This window comes from Cetorhinus maximus, chromosome 3 (assembly GCF_964194155.1).
Source record: "Cetorhinus maximus chromosome 3, sCetMax3.hap1.1, whole genome shotgun sequence".
Lineage (NCBI taxonomy): Eukaryota > Metazoa > Chordata > Chondrichthyes > Lamniformes > Cetorhinidae > Cetorhinus > Cetorhinus maximus.
Window position 1 is genome coordinate 188,222,213 of NC_135881.1, and position 18,400 is coordinate 188,240,612.

Here is an 18,400-nt window from a genome sequence, read left to right on the forward strand (position 1 = left end):
GATCAAGCAGCCCTGCACCCCTCTTGTGTTGACACTGTTGGAGGCCAACTACGACGTCAGTGATGGAGTTGAGCCCGCGCAGCAGTGCAGGACCAATGACTCAGACTAAGGTCTCCATGGTGGCTGCTATCCTACCAGTATTGACCTTGGTGCATTGACATACCAGTACTAGCACCTCAGCCTGAAGGTGGACAGACTCCTCTATCGTGCCTTGCAACTGAAGAGTGCAGTGGACATCCCTTCCTGACGTTCCCGAGCTTGCCTTTGTAGCTCCTGCAACTGAGGTATGTCCGAGTCCGGAGGCTCGTCAGCTGACTTGGACTCAGCGGTTTCTGGCCTCCTGCAGTCCTCTGAGTGCCAGATACGTGGAAAAACCCCACACCGCCTACTGTGGATCAGACAGTGTGATGTGCTCACCAGATTGTGACCCCCAGCCGATTCTAAAGATTCACTGAGGTGTGAGCGTCTGTGCTGGTGGAGGGTGTGGGTAAGCGCTTTAATGGGTCTTCAATGAAGGTGCCTTCAGATTCTTCTTCCAATGTGCCTTCAGGGCTTGATTAGAGGCCCTCGGTCTTGGACTCTGTCAGCAGTTTCCCAGATGTGTCTGCGAAGTCAAGGGGAGATAATTAGTGCATGGCAGTGGCCTGTGAAACAGGACACTTCACTCACAGCATGGTTGTCTGATGGATATTGCACCATTGGCGCCTCACTTGGTAGAGCACAGGCGACCTCACCATCAGCACAGGACAGGTCCAGATCCTCGCCGGCCAGCTGGATGGCTCTGTTTTCAAAGCCTGTGTCGACCTTGATTTCAGGCATTCCTCCACTGGTCTGCGACCTCTCCCTCTTGTCGTGTGCCAGCTTGTCCTGCATGAATAGAGGTGGAGAGAGTGTAAGCAGGATGCCTGCCAGGTCCGATGATAAGTATGCCTGGCATGTGTGGGTTGTCCCATGGGCAGGATGAGGACAATGAAGGTGTGTGTGAGAGATGTCCCTTGAATTGGCAGTGAGTGAGGGCCCTGTGGATGTGAGATGGGTTTGTGAGTATGTGAGCTGAGAGTGATTTACCCTGGCGGAATGGAGATCATTCATCTTCTTTCGGCACTGGTTGGCTGTCCTCTTTTGCAGGACATTGGCACAGACCACCACTGCCACCGCCTCCCATGCTGGATTGGTGATGTTGCTGCCTCTCACGGCGGGCCTCCGTGACATCCAAAAGGCGCTCGAGGGATGTGTCACTAACCCGGGGGACTTCAGTCTTGCCTTTTTGTGGCCATGTCTTCTTTGCAGCAGTCCTGGGCTGGAAGCATTGAGAGCTGTGCATGCAGCTGCACTTTAAATAGGGCAGCTGGCATGATGAAGTGGCGAGGTGACAGTGTAGTGGGTGAATTGGAGGCTGCCCACCATCGAAACGGAGTGTTTCCTGGGAATGCATGATTAATAAGGCGGGATTGGGATGATACGGCGGCTGGTGGTAAACCATTCTTTCTCCGTTACCATGCATAGTGCAAATCTGGGACGATTCCGCGCAGACTCTTTGTCTAGCAACTCCTAAGGCACGTTTAGTTTGCCTTTTGCCAACCTGGTAGTCAGAACTTACTATGAAAATGGAGTTGTTGACTGATCCTAGCAATCAATCTGTCAATTGATCCACCACAGACCTAAATGTGAAGCAAGAAAACCCCCTGTGCTTGATAGCTCTGGGAACCATAGAATCAAAGTTACCTGTTGTTCTCCAGCATGCTACATTTACCACAGGGCACATCTTAAATTGCTCATGCGCAGGAGTCTCACTGAATCTATTGAGAAAAAGATGGAGAAAAGCTTGATCGTCTTTCTGTAAATTTCATTAACAAGCCTTAAGGGTTGCCAGCTCTGGACCGAGAGGGTTCACCACATGATCTCCTGTCTCTAACTGCCCGTCCCACAGACTCCCGCCATTGGCCGCCCAGCACGTCCATCCTCACAGCACACTGCCTTCTCGTGGCCAATCAGAAAGCGGGCTGATATCTGATTGGGTGACTTTTAAACGTGAGTCAAACAGCCTATTTTTTTTTCAATCTCCATTATTTTTACAACTAATAAATGAAGGTGTACAAACCAAAGGGGGTAGAAAAAGGACACAATTTTTGTGCACGACCCTGTGATTATTCTCCCTGCCGTCAGAATCTTTCATTCTTGGAGACTCCCGAATGATTTTACGAGCCTTTGCAATGCAGGTACAAAACTGACTTAACAAGCGCTTTAAGTACAACACTGTGCCTGCTGTAGGTGGGCTAATTTATCCTTGCTGACAAAATTCAGAACTTGTGGAACTATAAATAGCCTTGTTTGCTATCTTTAGGGAGTCTGCAGAGCAGCACAAGACATGCGAGATGGAGCAAAACCAGTGATTTATCTCGGGAATCTGGAACTCATTCTGCTGCCATGGTAACCATTGAACCAGAGAGATGTGCTGGCCAACCAACAAGGGATCGAGTCTTGTACCGTATTTACACAGTGCCGCGTTGCCAGTTCAAATATACAAACTGAAGTGGCTTGAATAGTCCATCAACGGCAATGAGAGCCATCGTATTGGTGGATTTAATAATTAAACAGCAATTCAAATAATTTGGGTAGAATACAATTTACAATACAAAAGATACATGTGTGGTACATCCCTCATTCTACACTTGATATTGGTGTGAGGGTCAATAGAGTTTAATAGATGTCATTGCTAAACGTGAATAAAATTCCTTTTTAAAGTTACAGCATGTTGCCATAACAAATGAATATACCTCATGCCGGAGGAAGGAAGAGATTTTGGGCGGAATTTTCTGGTCCCGCCAGCGGCGGGCATTATGGCTCGAGTGCGACCAAAAGTTCAGTTTCCCACCAGTGTGAAAATGGATTGCAATTTTCCACTCCCCAGTTTCAGGGTGGGTTGCGTTGCCCGCCGCGCCATGTCGGGAACTGCATTTGCATGCCTTTGCACCTCATGGATGCTCAGTAAAAACCCAGCTTGCTGGAATCACGCCCCCCACTCCAAATTAAATGGTCGTGCTGGCGGCTAATTTGACCATCGTGAATCGCGACCGGATGTAACAGACAGTGCAGCTGCTGAATTGCACTTCACTCCCGACTTCGAGGTACGTGTGTGTGCAGCGCTTGCCTACTTTTCGCTGCGCTGTGTTCATAACTGCTCCAACTCTGTGCCAAGGCTGCTCAGGCAAGACCAGCAGGAAGGGAAGGGTGGGGGGCTTTGCAAGGCCCTCGCTTGACTGGGGATGGGTGCTTAGACTAGACAGGGGCAAGGGAAGTGGTGAACAGAGACACATGGCTGGTTGGTGGGAGGTGGGGGGGGCGGGGTGGGGGGGAAGGGAAAGGGGGCATAAGCCTGAGGCAGTCCTGAGGTAGTGAGCACTATATAGTCTGGGCCAGAAGGCAGACAATCCTGGGGCTGTGCACATCATATAGTCGGGGCCACAGAGCAGAGACGGTCCTGGGGCTATGCGCACCATGCTACAAAGCTGTGCCTGGCACACATGTCCTGGTCCCAGTCCAGGGAGGGGGAGGGCCTGTTTGTCCTATGTCAGTAGTGCATTGCTTGGTGTGCAGGGAGTGGTCAGTGTCTCACACATCTCGGTTCTGGATGTTGATGGCTTGGTATTGGGCCACAGATAGGCCCGGTCAGTCAGGGGAGGCATCTGCAGCCTGTAAATGGGGAATTGGCCCTGGGGAACATTGGCAAGCAGGGCCACATGAAGACCCAGAAGTTGAGGCGGAGAGACCAATTTCACAGGGGTGTTTGGCACGACCCAGGGTGTACTGAAGACGCCTCTCACACTTGCAGTTGAACAAAAGAGTGCTGTAGATGCCTTCACTTGTCAAGGGATGAGATTGCTCACATCTGCCACATTCTTCGGGAGGATCTGATGCCACATGGTCTGAGAGGCCATCCATTGCCAGCGGCTGTAATAGTGACCATCGCACTCAGCTTTTTTTGTGAGTGGCTCGTTCCAGGGCTCCACAGGGGACCGCTGCGGAATATCACAATCCTCCACTCATAAATGCATATGAGAGGTTACCAATGCCCTATTAATTAAGGCGCACAATTATATCCAATCTCTCCAGATGAAGCCAGCCAGGCTGCCAGATCAGTAGGATTTGCAGCTATCTCCGGCTTCCCACAGGTGCAGGGTGCCATCAACTGCACATGTGTCTTTAAAGGCCCACTGGCAGCAGTCACAATGATTCATCAATAGAAAAGGCTTCCACTCCCTCGATGTGCAGCTGATCTGTAACCACCAGAAGCAGGTTATGCAGGTCAGTGCGAGACACCCTTGGAGCTTGCACGATTCTTACATCTTGAGCCCCTCGCAGCTGCCACAGATCCTCGAGGGCCCTCAGCGCATTCAGGGTTGGCTCATCAGTGACAGAGACTACCTCTAAAAGATGTGGCTAAGGCCCCCCTTCAGCGGCCACAGAGTGTTTCAGAGGAGAGGCACAATGCAGCTCATTCCGTGACACACTGCTTGACTGAGCAGCACACTGGCATTCTGAAGATGTCTTTCAGATGTCTGGACTGATCGGGTGGCACTGTCCAGCACCCTCCCCAAAGGGTGTTCCCCCCATCACTGTGGTTTGCTGTGCTCTACACAACCTGGTACCGCAAAGGGTGATGGGTTGCCAGATGGAGAGATGGAGGAGCTGCATGTCTCCTCTGATGAGGAGGTTGTCGAAAGGGATGAGCTCGATAAGGGTGAGGTTGTTGAAGCCCCAGAGGCCATATCATGGGCCAGACGCGGCAGACATGCCCATTAGACCTTTATAGCCACAAGGTTCCAGGACAATGAAGATGACTAGCTCATACAAGCCTCTTTCACCTGTGCTCTCCATGCAGGTTTGACATTAAAACCTTCTTTGCCATCCTCATTATCTCAATGAAGGACATCAATCTCAGAATGACTAGTCATTATCTTGCATGATGAAGGCCTTTGGAACATGTGGCCGTTCTGTTATGGGATACAGACTTCACTAGTATGCACTGTGACGAAGTTAAACATGGTGCAGCCTTTTCAAGCATCGCACCAACATTTCACTGCCTATGGCAGCCTTCAAGAGGTAAGAGCAGCACTGCAAACCTCAGTGCACTCATGGCAGTATGCCTAGATCATTGCAAGGCACCTCAAGGAGGACAATCTTCAATCACTGGTTCCCATGTCTGAGGTCTGATCTGAATTGGGACTGTGATATCTCTCCACTGGCCATCTTTCATGCTATGATAATGTTCTGGCCTCATCCTCACACTGAGTCACCAGCACGAGATTGTTCTTTAGGATGCAATGTTCTGTCACTCTCAGTCATCGATGTGAGCCTGCTAGTCAGACCACCTTTGTGTACACAAAGAGAGGTTCAGCAGCACCATCGTCTGATCATTGACCACTCATGACCCAACCTTCATGTGGAGCTTACCAAGTTCCCACCCAGCACTGCCTTGGCATCTATGGCCCAGAAAATGTCGACACTGCATTTAGGCATTATTTAGTTACTTCATTGATAGTAAAGTGCACACATCAGATGTAGTGAAGCATTGCTCTGATCCCATTTGAGGCCTCCACATTTTCATTCCAGCAGTTTCAGATCGATACGAGGAAACCTAGTACACTGGTGACACTGAGATGATCAGACAACCATGCCGATTGCCCATTGGAGAGCTGGCTCAGGGATTATGTCAAGCCACGCTAGCCAGACCTTCAGGACCAGAGCGGCATCTTCCCATTTAATAGTCTGGCATCACGAGCCTAGACACACACCTCTGATCTCGCATAGTCATCGCTGTCTGACAAACACATTAGGAGTCACTAAGTTCTAGCCAGGTCCATAGCTCTGCACTGTGCAGGTGGTGAGTGGGAACAACCATTGGGGTGATTGCTAGCCATACACGCGGTGACGGTGTCATGCTACAGGCTGTCATGAGTGCCTAAGATCTCTGACTATTACTTGAAATGTAATCCACACTCAAGCCTGACAGGCATTACATGGAGGCCATTGGAAGATGTATCGAGTTAGATTGACTCCAATGTGGGTCGCCATTAAAACCTATAAGATCCACATGGACCAGTCTTCAGTGCAGCAGCATCAGGGGAATAAACCAAACTGTAAAATCTATACTCATGATGCCACAAGATATGGTCCTCTGATGCAAGTCTAAGGTATGCATTACCCAAACCACCATGCTGATAGAGCAACAAGCTTTGCTCATGTCGCTGCTGTGGACAGAAAGGCGACTCACTGAACTGGGATTGTGTGAGACACCATCGACCTGAGGCACACGATGGGAGATAAGTGAGGGAGTGGGGGTGGGGGGGCACTTGTATGACCTCGGAGCATAGTATCAGATAGAAAAGACGTTCTCTAGATGAGTATTGCTGATAAGCAAAATATATTTACAGAAATGCAAAGTGTGTACAGTGAGTGAACACCCGAGCCACCATTGCGCTCTTAATATTTCTTAATTTTCCTAACCCGATTGCTATGTCTAGGTGCTTCCCTGACATCCACAGCAGAGGTGGAGGCAGCCTGCTGACTGCTATGCCCTGTTTTCTGTGGTGATCTTGGCCGTGTCCTCTGGAGGGCTGAGGCCTCGAGGGCCCCGGCCTGTTTTGGGTCTCCTGCTCAGGGGCAGGTGCACCCTCCTCAGCCTCAGTATCTGGTGTTGCTGGTGTCACAGACAGAGGGGACTTAGAGTGACTGGACAGCCAAGGAGAGTCCTGGGTGGATTGGCCCAGGGTGTTCGGCTGAAGCCCCTCCATCCTGTGGGTGCCCGAGGATCCGTTCCTGACTCCTTGAGGAGAAGGGACTCCTGGAGGGAGATTGAAGTGCCCTGTCCCCCTCTCGCAGAGCCACTGATGGATCCCACTCATGGCTATGGCGATGGTGTGCGGGTCCGAGCACATATCCGGCGCAAACTGCTAGATCAAGATCTCCATGGTGGTCACTACCTTTCCGATGGTGACCTCGATGTGCTGACATGTCGGTGCCACGACATCAGATTGAAATGTGGACAGACGCCTCCACTCTCTGTTCTAATCTGGTGATGGCCTTTGACGACCCTGCTTGCTGTCCCCCTGCTTGTCTTTGGAGCTCCCACATTTCTTTGAGGGCTCACCATCGGACTCGGGCTTATGGGCAGCCTGGCCTTCAGCAGTCCTCCTGGTGTTGGTGACCTTGGCTGTCACTGCCTCCACCTGCTGTGGACCTGAATCTGTGCTGCGCTGACCAGATGGTAACCTGAGCCTGCTCTAAAACTAGGTGCCACTGAGGTGTGTGTCTCTGCGCTGGTGGAGGGTGCAGGCGAATGCAGTGATGGCTCTACATCTAGTGGGTCCTCGGATCCTCATCCAAGGTGGCCTGGGGGTTGGGGCTGATGGAATGGTTGGTGGTGTCCCTCCACATTTTCTTGCTGATGGCAGTAATAGTGAGAAGAGATAATTAGTGATTGGCTAGATAGTCACCCGCATTAAAGAGCATTCACAGTGTCCATGGGTGGGCGATGACAACTGGATGGACCCTCACTGGCTTGTTGGGAGATGTCGACCTCGCCTTTGGTGCAGAAACGGCCCCAGTCCTCACCAGCCAGCTTGCTCCTCAAAGCACCGGCATTCCCCCTTCAATCTGGGATCTTTCTCCATTGTTGTAGGTGAGTTTTTCCTGCATAAAGACAATTGGACAGACTGTGAGCAGGACGGATGCCAAAACAGATGATAAGCTTTGAAGAAGAGTCATACAGACTCAAAATGTTAACTCTGTTTCTCTCTCCACAGACGCTGCCAGGCTTGCTGAGTTTTTCCAGCATTTTCTGTTTTTATTTCAGAAGATAAGCATGTCTGTCTTGTGTGTGTGCTGAGTGGACCAATGTAAGGGCTGAAGACGCGGCTTGTGCAGGATGTGACAAGAGGCGAAGATGTAAAAGTGCGTGTGAGAGAATCAGTGATGATTCCCTTGTGCTGGTAGTGTGTGAGATCCCTGTGGACTGTGACCTTGCGAATGCCTGATGGCCTTATGAGAGTGTAAGTTGAGTTTGAGAAGAAGGTTGACTAGAAGTTGGAGTGGATGAGATCATTCATCCTCCTCCTGCACTGGATAGCAGTCCTCTTCTGAGGAGTGCAGGTGCTGACTGCCCCGGGTGACCTGCTCCCAAGCCTTGGTGGTGAGGTTGGTGGACGTCCGGTCCCATCATGGGGGTGAAGTATCTCCTGCCAGTCCTCAACTGCCTGGATGAGTGCTGCCAATGCCTTGTTGCTGAACTTGGGCGTACAGTGCTTGTCTATTCTCAGGACTATTCTGGTGCTTGCTATGACAAGCCCTGGGCTGCAGAGAGTGAATGTGTGTGTGGGTGCTGTTTCAATATGGCACCTAGAAATATGAGCCGATGAGGTAATGGTGCGCGAAAGAATCCCAGCCTGACCTGCCATGAGATATGACGTGTTTCTTGATCATGCATACATAATGAGGTGAAAAGCGGAAGGTCTGGCGCGGAATCCTGCAATGCTGGCTAACGGGATCCACGCTACCTTTTCCGCCCGTCACCGCACTTGGTCTCCTGAGTGGAAAATTATGTTACTGACTATGGGATTTCTAACTCAGTGCCAGTGTTGTAATATGTGTTTGGCTGTTGTGGCACATTGATGAGAAGGTCATGTGAATTTAAACATGAACCCTTTATTGTTAGTCTTTAACTATTTACAGATCCCAGATAGTGTCATGAATGATGCTGCTCACCATGCAGGTAGGCAGCTTCTAGACTGTTCTCTCAGTCTATTACCATGTGACTCTATATATCATACCTTGGGCGGTGCTATTCTCCGGTCCCACATTAACCCTTGCTCTGCCGAGCACCTTTACATTACAATGGCATGCAGTCATTCTACAACAGCCAGTAGAGGCACCAAATAAAGATCTCTCATTCCAGTAGTGCCTTTCACTGCCTCATGACATCCTGAAGTTCTTCACAATTAAATTCTTTTGAGGTGTAGCCATTATTGCAGGGAAATGCAGCAACAAATTTGCACACAGCAATAAGGTAAACAATGAGATGAACTAACTTAATGATGTTGGTCGGGGATAAATATTCACCAGGACACCAGAAAACCCTTGCTCTTCTTTGAATAGTTGTTGAGGGCTCTGAAAGGGCAGATTGGGCCTTGGTTTCAGCATTTCACCTGAAAGGTGGTATCTCTGACAGTGCAGCACTCCCTCAGTTCTGGAATGTCAGCCTGGACTGTGCTCCAGTCTTTGGAGTTGGACTTGAACCCATATCCTTCTGAGTCAGTGGCAGGAATGCTATTGCTGAGCCAATATTGATCAAGGTCAATTATAACTGTAATAGCAGTGGAGAAATGGCCCATGATTTCTGTGGGGTCGAGCACTCATGGAATATGATTGTATACCTTTCACTCGCATGGCATTAGCGTTGTCTGAGTTCTTCGCACTCTCGCCTCTCAGTCAGGTGATTGTGGGTTCAAAGACTTGAGAACATAATCCAGCCTGACACTTCAGTGAAGATGGTTATTGTTTGTACACGTGAAACCTGGTTGTCTGAAATGCATAAGCCTGGTGCCCTCTAGTGATAACTATAGACAAAGCACCAGTACAATGATTTTTTTTAGAAGTGTGACAGTAGCCTTCCTTATTCTTAAGGTATGTATCTGCAAATTCCAATTGCTAGGTATATTTTTCATATTTTACACAAATCTGGATACACCTGTCTTCATCTGCCCAACCTTGAAAATTGTTCAGAATTGGGAAGAAAACTTAGATTCATCGTCAAATCCTCAAGTGCTTCCAAACGCTCAACTGCTTTTCCTATTATGTAGGCAAATGTGGCAGCCCATCAATGCACATCAAGGTCCGAGAAGCAGAAAGAATAAAAGACGTGCATATTTATTGTGCCTTTCATGACACCAGAGTGTCCCAAAGCCCTTTACATACGAACATATGAATTAGGAGCGGGAGTAGGCCACTCGGCCCCTCGAGCCTGCTCCACCATTCAATAAGATCATGGCTGATCTGAATGTAACCTCAACCCCACATTCCTGCCTACCCCCGATAACCTTTCACCCCCTTGTTAATCAAGAATCTATCTAGCTCTGCCTTAAAAATATTCAAAGACTCTGCATTGCCTTTTGAGGAAGAGAGTTCCAAAGACTGACAACCCTCTGAGAGAAAAATTTTCTCATCATCTCTGTCTTAAATTAGTGACCCCTTATTTTCAAACAGTGACCCCTAGTTCTAGATTCCCCCACAAGATGAAACATCCTCTCCACATCCACCCTATTAAGACCCCTCAGGATCTTAAAGGTTTCAATTAAGTCACCTCTTATTCTTCTAAGCTCTAGTGGATACAAGCTTAACGTGTACAGCCTTTTCTCATAAGACAAACTGCCCATTCCTGGTATTAGCCTAATAAACCTTCTCTGAACTGCTTCTACCACATTTACATCTTTCTTTAAGTAAGGAGACCAGTGCTGTACACAATACTCCAAGTGTGGTCTCACCAATGCCCTGTACAACTGAAGCATAACCGCCCTAATTTTGTAATCAATTCCCCTCGCAATAAATGATAACATTCTATCAGCTTTCCGAATTACTCACTGTACCTGCATACTAGCCTTTTGTGATTCATGCACAAGGACACCCATATCCCTCTGAATCTCTGAGCTCTACAATCTCTCACCATTTAGATAATAAGCCTACTTTTAATTCTTCCTGCCAAAATGAGCGATTTTACATTTCCCCACATCCATTTGCCACGGCTTTGCCCACTCGCTTAACCTATCTATGCCACTTTGTAGCCTCCTTACATTCTCTTCACAATTTACTTTCCAACTGTGGTAAAGTGGAGTGCTGAGTGCCTTTAGTTAGTTGACCTTGTGACTGTATTGGCCAATTGCTACACAGCAGGGGCTTCTTGGGTAACTGGAAGCCTAGAGCTGGAGGCGATTGAAGAAACATACAAGGGCCAGAATTTTTCCCTTGTCGGGTGGGCGTGCTCCCGACCCGAATGAGTGTAAAATGACGTACAATGACATCGGGCGAGCGTCCTGACGTCATTGCGCATACTCGGGATATTCCGGCCAGCGGGCGTGTGCAGCAGTCAGCAGTGTGCCTGCCGACAATTAAAAGGCGGCCAATAAAGTAATAATTAAGTTCAATTTTTTGCTGCCCGTCCAACCTTATGGTTGGATCGTCCAACCTTCATGGGCGGAATGAAGCTTCCAACCGCAAATAAAAATTAAATAAAAATGTTTTAATTTCATTCATAACATATCCCTGCTCATGTGACTATGACATTTTTTTTACATTTCAAAATTCTTTATTTTTAATTTTCGAAAACCTTCATCTCCCTGAGGCAGCTCTGTGCCTCAGGGCGCGCATGCGTGAGGGTCCCTGCTCGCCCTCTTACCCCACTCCCCAACCCCTCACACAAGCACCTTTTCCTAACTTCATGTCCTTCCTAAATGTCACATACCCTTCAATATTCAGGTCCCAATCTATGTCATCCTGTAGCCATATCTCTATAATGGCTATCAGATCGTACTTATTTATTTCTATTTGTGCTATCAGTTCATCTGTTTTGTTCCGAATGCTACGTGCATTTAGATGCAGAGCCTTTAGTTTTGTCCTTTTATTATTTTTGTAGCATCTGGCCTTATCTGCTGATTTACTCTTAGAATTGTACTCTCTGTCCCTTCCTGTCACAGTCTGTTTATCATTTCCCATATTAATACCTGTCTCTCTTGCCATGTCTCTACCCTTTGGTTTACCACATCTTCCCAAATTTGATTCCTTCCCCTACTATTCAGTTTAAAACCCTCTTTACTTCCCTAGTTAGGTGGCTTGCGACAACACCAGCCCCAGCATGGTTCAGGTGTAGACCGTCCCAATGGTACAGATCCCACTTTCCCCAATACTGGTACCAGTGCCCCACAAGCTGGAACCCACTTCTCCTATACCAGGCTTTGAGCCGCGCATTCATTTCTGTAATCTTATTTGTCCTATGCCAATTTGCATGTGGCCTAGGTAATGATTCAGAAATTATTACCTTCGAGGTTCTGCTTCTTAATTTGGTGCCTAGCTCGTCATACTGACTATGCAGAGCCCCCTTCCTCATCCTGCCTATGTCGTTGGTACCTACATGGGCCATGACCACTGGATCCTCCCCCTCCTCCTGCAAGTTCCTCTCTAGCCCTGAGCAGGTGTCCCGAACAATGGAACCGGCAGGCAACAAAACGGCCTGGATTCTTGCTTTTTCTACAGAGAACAGTGTCAATCCCCCTCACTATACTGTCCCCTACTACCACTACACTCCATTTTGCTTTCTCACTTGGATGGCTTCCTGTACCACGGTGCCATGGTCACTTTGCTCATCCACCATGCAGCCCACATGCTCATCCAAACAGCCAATGAAGTAGTTTTGAATTGTTGTCAATGTTGTAATGTAAGAAAAATGAAATATAGAAGAGATTACACTGGTCAAGGCTATTAGACAGGATAGAGGTTGGAACATTTCTCGCTCTTTTTCAGAGAGTGCCATGGGGTCTATTGTGCCCACCTGATCCTGTGGATCAGGCAGCACAGACCTCAGTTTTAACATTTCACCTAAAAGATGACATCCCTGACAATGCAGCCCTTCTGTAGTACTGCAGTGAAGTGCCCAGATTAGGTGGTCCAGTGCTGGAGTGGGGACTTTTGGACTAACAGCAGCATCCTATTAATGGAAAACACCACTCACGTAGCTACTGCATTTTGGCAATGTGAGACAGCTTGCTTAACATATTGTTCAATTGTTCAATTGCTACTATCAATCCAAAATGATGTTCTGCCAACCACATAATTATGCAACATCGTGTGTGAATTTCCATGCTGGTGCAATGCCAGGTACTTAGACCATACATCCCAATGATTGGCTGATCAGATCAAACAGCATATTCCTTCGATTGTTCATAATAGACACACTACAGACCATACTCAACCAGCTGTGCTTGCAAAACCCAAAGCAAAACGTCTACTGTTAGATGTGATTCCAAGATTGGGTAGCACTTACTGAACAATCCTGAGGGCGCTAATAAGTACACTAACAACCAATTTAAGATAATTGATGAAACTCATAATGTGGGTCATTTATGCTTGCTAGAAGCAATATAAGTAGGGACCCATTCTCTGCAAACAAAAGGAATATGTTCAAGCCTTGTGCCTTGTACCTGGGAGCTTGGGGAGCCTATAGTTTCCAGTTGTTTTCTCCATGGCAAAGCCTCAGCCAATGAGAGTTGACTTGTCAACCATCAGCACACGCTTCTGCTGTGGTATAGCTTGTTGTGAGCATTTGAAATTTGGCATTCTTGGGTTTGATGAGTGCACTGATGAGTGGAAGATGAAAAGCTTCAACAACATGTCTCTCTTTTCAGCAATATTCAAGTTCTGTGCTATCGAGCAATTGTTTGTTAATATTCAAGTTCTGCATGAGAAGCGGCTGTTTGAATATTTAAGGTGTTGTGAAATCCTATGATGGAAATTAAGATGTTCTGAATCCAGGGGCTTTTCATATCAGAGCAGGAAGGTTTTACAAAGTAAAAACAGAAAATGCTGGAAACGCTCAGCAGGTCTGGCAGCATCTGTGGAGAGAGAAAGCGTTAACATTTCAGGTTGATGACATTTCATTAGAACTGTTCTGATGAAAGGCCATCAACGTGAAACATTGGCCAAGATGTTAATGGCTCCTGGGAGGCTGCATGATGCAGTTCTGCCACTGGGGCACTTTACCAACAGGGGTACCAGATGCAGAGAGCTTGCCCTCCCCAAGGGGGCAGGCTGCTGATTTACATAGCTAAAGGAAAAATAAGGGGCCATTTTACTTTGCCAATGATGGGTTGACCCTTCCGCCATGCGGACAGGCTGCCAGCTAAATGGGGGCAGCCTCCCCATTGCCTTCCAGTGGAGAAATCTTCATGAGCCAAAGGTGGGGCTGTGACAGGACAGCCTCACCGCGGCCCCAGTGATCATCCCGAGGGGTTTCCCCCCGACCCTCGGCCTCTTTAATTTCTTAATTAAAAAAAAACTTAGCTTTGGGAGACATCCAGTCTCCCACACTCCTAAGCAGCGACCCACTCACTCTATCCCACTGCTGACGGCTCAGAGCTTCTGGCCCTGTAATTGGACAGCATCCGGAGCCCGCCCGCTATCCTTCATTGAACAGTGAGCCCAGAGCTGGCCAACTAGGAGACCACCTGTGTTAAAATTGCTGAGCAGGTCCCACTGCCAGCATGTGCGGGCTCAGAACCCGCTTCTTACCATGAGGTCAGGATCCCAACACCCCTGATAAAATTCAGCCTATTAACTCCATTTGTCCCCCTCCACAGATGCTGCCAGAGCTACTCAGTGTATCCAGCATTTTCTGTTTTTATTTCAGATTTCCAGCATCTGCAGTTTTTTTACTTTTGTATTAGGTTCTATAAAGTATCTTTACTGCAACCAGGGTTGATCTCAAACATAATTTTTCTCCTTTTTTTAGGTGCTGTACAATATCTTTGACTCATTCGTTGCAGTTGGAGCAGGGAATATTGAAGGCCTGGACTACTTAAAAGGCATAGGTATGAGAGCACAACCGAGCATAAGGTAGACAACCATAGTAAACCCCAACTGATTCACTTAACGTCCTTTTGGGGAAAGAAACATGCCATGCTTATTTGATCCAGACTAAATGTGACTCCAGTCCCACACGTGTGATTTTTAACTGCCCCCTGCGGTGGCCCAGCAAACCACTCAGTTGTACAGATCTCAGGATGAGAATAAATGCGAGCACCTTCAACAGTGCAAACTTCCCTTGGGACTGAATTGGAGCGTCAGCCTAGATTATGTGCTTAAGTGGAACTTGAACCCACACTCTCTTAACTCAGAGGTAACAGCGCTATGGCTGAGCTAAGGCTGTCACTCTTAAGCCTAAGACTCAAGATACTGGTCCCTGTCATAAATGCTGTTCCTTAGCCACTGACTCCATTCCTCTCCTTGGAAACTCTGTGAGGCTGAACCACCCAGACTGTTCGCAGCCATATTGTTGTATTTGACCCCAAGATGAACTCCCAACCATATATCCACACAATCACTAAGATTGCAACAGCGCTGTAACATTGTCCAACTCTGCCCCATGCCTCAGCTCATCTGCTGCTGAAACCCTCGTCCATACTTTTGTTATCTCTAAGCATGACAATAACAATGTACTCCTGACTGGCCATAAACTGAAGTTAATCCAAGACTCTGCTCCCGTATCTGAACTCACACCAAACCCCCTCCATTATCAATCTTGCACTCACTGGACCTACATCAGCTCTCACTTAAGTAACACCACAATTTTAAAATTCTCTTCCTTTACAAATCTTATGTGGCCATCTCTATACCTTATTCTGGTGCTACAGCCCTCTGAGGAATGTGTGCTCCTCCAATTCAGGCCTCATGTGGATTCCTGGGCCTGAATATTTGGATGGTCGGGACTTCTGCTCTTTACTCGTGAGGAAATCCTGCCTCAGAGAACTGTTGGCCAATCTGATTGGCTGGCAGATCTCCAGTCCCTGCAGCGATAGTGATGCAGTGGCCGGACGAGGAACTGGAGCAGGAGGCCTGAGACCAAGTCCGGGAACCCGAGGAAAGGGTAAGTGTCAGGGGTCCCAGTGCGGGGAGGGTAGGGAAGTCCTGGCGGGCGGTGGTGGCATTTGCGATCGAGGTTCCGGAGTAGAGGCCGATGGGGGGAGGGACCGGAGGTCACTGGGCCTTCGGTGGGGGCGGTGGGGGGAGGGGGGCGGTGTGCCCCAGTCAGAAGGGGGCTTCTGAGAAAGGCGCTCCCGCCCCCTTTCCTTTGCCAGATCTACTTGGATTATTTCCGGCCTTCCCCCACAGATTTGCAAACTTCCCGCCAGCCCAAAAATTAAGGCAAAAAATTGGCCCTTAAGTGGCCATTTATTGGTCACTTAACAGCCTCAATGGGGGCAAGGGTGGGCTTCCCATCCGAAGCCTTGCCCAACCTAGCATAAAATTGCTGCGAGGTCGGGGTGGGCAGGAACCCGCAGGGAATCCCGTCCCTGCAATTTCACGCTCTCCCTCTGCCTTAAAATTTGCTGGAGGAGGCGGGGGGGACAGCGTAAAATTATGGTCCTGATTACAATTGCTGCACCATTGGTGGCTCTGCCTTCAGTCACCGAGGCCCTAAGCTCTGGAATTCCCTCCTTAAACCTCTCTGCCTCTGTACCTCTCTCTTTTCCTTTAAGACACTCCTCAAAACCTACCTGTTTGACCAAGCTTCTGATCAACTACACCAAAATACCCTCAGGTGGCTTGGTGTCAAGTTTAATTTGATAACATGCCTGTGAATGTATCATGATGTTTGCTATTTTAAAGGTGCTATATAAATACAAATTACCATTATTGTTAGCCAGTATCCAGTAGTACGTTGATATAGTAGTGTCCTTCTTCATATTTTAACATATTTTACATCGGACTGAAGTTTTAAATTGGACTGTTTGCTTCTTTTTTCCTAGTTTCTTTCTTTATCGTAAGTTTGGGTGGAATTGCCATTGGCATCATCTTTGGATTCCTGTTGTCCCTGGTAACCAGATTCACTAAGCATGTGAGGGTGATCGAACCTGCATTTATCTTTGTCATTTCATACTTGTCCTACCTCACTGCAGAGATGCTTTCCCTTTCTGCTATATTAGCGTAAGTATTTTTTTACTGTTCAATGTTGACTGTGTTGTTGCCTTAGCAACCTGTAGTTAGAAGCAGAGAGGGCATCCTTCAACATTCTCAGCTATGGATGGTGCATGGTTTGGGGCTACCCAACAAATAGGGGAAGAAGGAGCTCTCCTGCTGACTTGGTCAATAAACCTGAGGCTAGAAGGTGCTAGGTTCAATCAGTATTAACCGATCTCAACCGGGGCTGCAGTATGGCTGCTATAATCAGCCATGGTGCCCTTGAGCTCCTGTGGGGAGAGTTGGCTGTGGTTGATTACTACCCAGTGACCCTTGTTGGAAACGGAGCTGGTCTGGATGATGGGTGAGCACAGGATCTGGTTTGGCTCTGTTGTTCCCTGAAATTATGCATTCCCATGTGAGGACTGGAAACTGGGTGAGTCTATCTTATACATGGTCCACCCTGATCCACTCAATTCAAGAACCCGCTAACAAAATTTTGGAAATGCTCATGCACATGAGTAGGGTTTCTGATAATAGGACTGTTAATGGATTATTTCTGGAGAAAATAGGCATTCTTCTCTTCTGTACTGAGAAATGGAGCACAAAAACAAAAATACCTGTTGAAGAGTCATGCGGACTCGAAACGTTAACTGTGCTCCCTTCCACAGATGCTGCCAGACCTGCTGAGTTTTTCCAGGTATTTTTGTTTTTGTTTTCGATTTCCAGCGTCCTCAGTTTTTTGCTTTTATTCGAGAAATTGAGCTCCTGAGGCTTGCTCAGTCTCTTTTTAAGAAATCAGAGGAAATTTCCATGAGGACTCCTGAATTGGCCTCAAGTCTCTGCTCCTTTGTCAACTAAAACATCAATGTACATTACCGTAGAGTGCTCGGATACTAGTTTGTTTCTGCAGTTGATTCAGTTCTTCAGTATTAGGAGTAGCCGAGCAAAAGGCTAAGTTCCTCCTTGCCGGTGAGCAGTTGTTTTTCCAGGGCGCACTAAGAACTGCTTAAAGAGCAGCAATGGCAGGTGGCCTAGGGGCAGACAACTCAGACTCAGCATCTGCTTGAGCGCAGGTTCAAGATTACCCTCTTGGATCTCGCTGCAGAAGGCAAGCTGCTCAGGTATGCCAGATAGAGGAGTAAAGGGAAAATGTGGCCTATATTCTTGCGTGACTTAATGGAGAAGATGTTGTTGAGTTTTTGCCTCAGTTCTTCCACCCTTAAACAGCCTTGGTTCTTTTTCACCAGTATCGCGTTCTGTGGCATTTGCTGTCAGAAATATGTGAAAACCAACCTCTGCGAGCAGTCTGTTATCACCGTTAGGTATGCAATGAAAATGCTGGCGAGTGGAGCAGAGACCATTATCTTCATGTTTTTGGGAATCTCTGCAGTGGATACGAACATATGGACATGGAACACGGCCTTTATCCTTTTCACACTGGTCTTCATCTCTGTCTACAGAGTTATTGGTGGGTGCTCAAAGGGTTATGATTCCTGTAGCGACCTGTAACTTTCAAAAAGTGATTCAAACTTCTAGTTGATAGCTGAAAAAGTGGCAGGGCAAGATTCCACATTTTAAAACTATTACTGTAACAAATGGTTAAAGAAACACTATTGCATAAACACTATTTTCTTTTTGGAGGCAGTTGATAACTTAAACTATAGAATGTGATGTTCCC

At 47.7% G+C, this 18,400-nt stretch overlaps 1 protein-coding gene across 1 annotated transcript in view; it reads left to right on the forward strand.

Moving 5' to 3' along the window:
- Nucleotides 1-18,400, forward strand: part of LOC144674427 (sodium/hydrogen exchanger 3-like) — a 159,520-nt gene that overhangs the window by 74,411 nt on the left and 66,709 nt on the right. Inside the window, exons 4-6 of the mRNA XM_078535794.1 lie at nucleotides 14,552-14,630; nucleotides 16,569-16,746; nucleotides 17,970-18,190. Of these exons, the coding sequence (XP_078391920.1) occupies nucleotides 14,552-14,630; nucleotides 16,569-16,746; nucleotides 17,970-18,190 (478 nt within the window). The remainder of the gene's footprint in view (nucleotides 1-14,551; nucleotides 14,631-16,568; nucleotides 16,747-17,969; nucleotides 18,191-18,400) is intronic.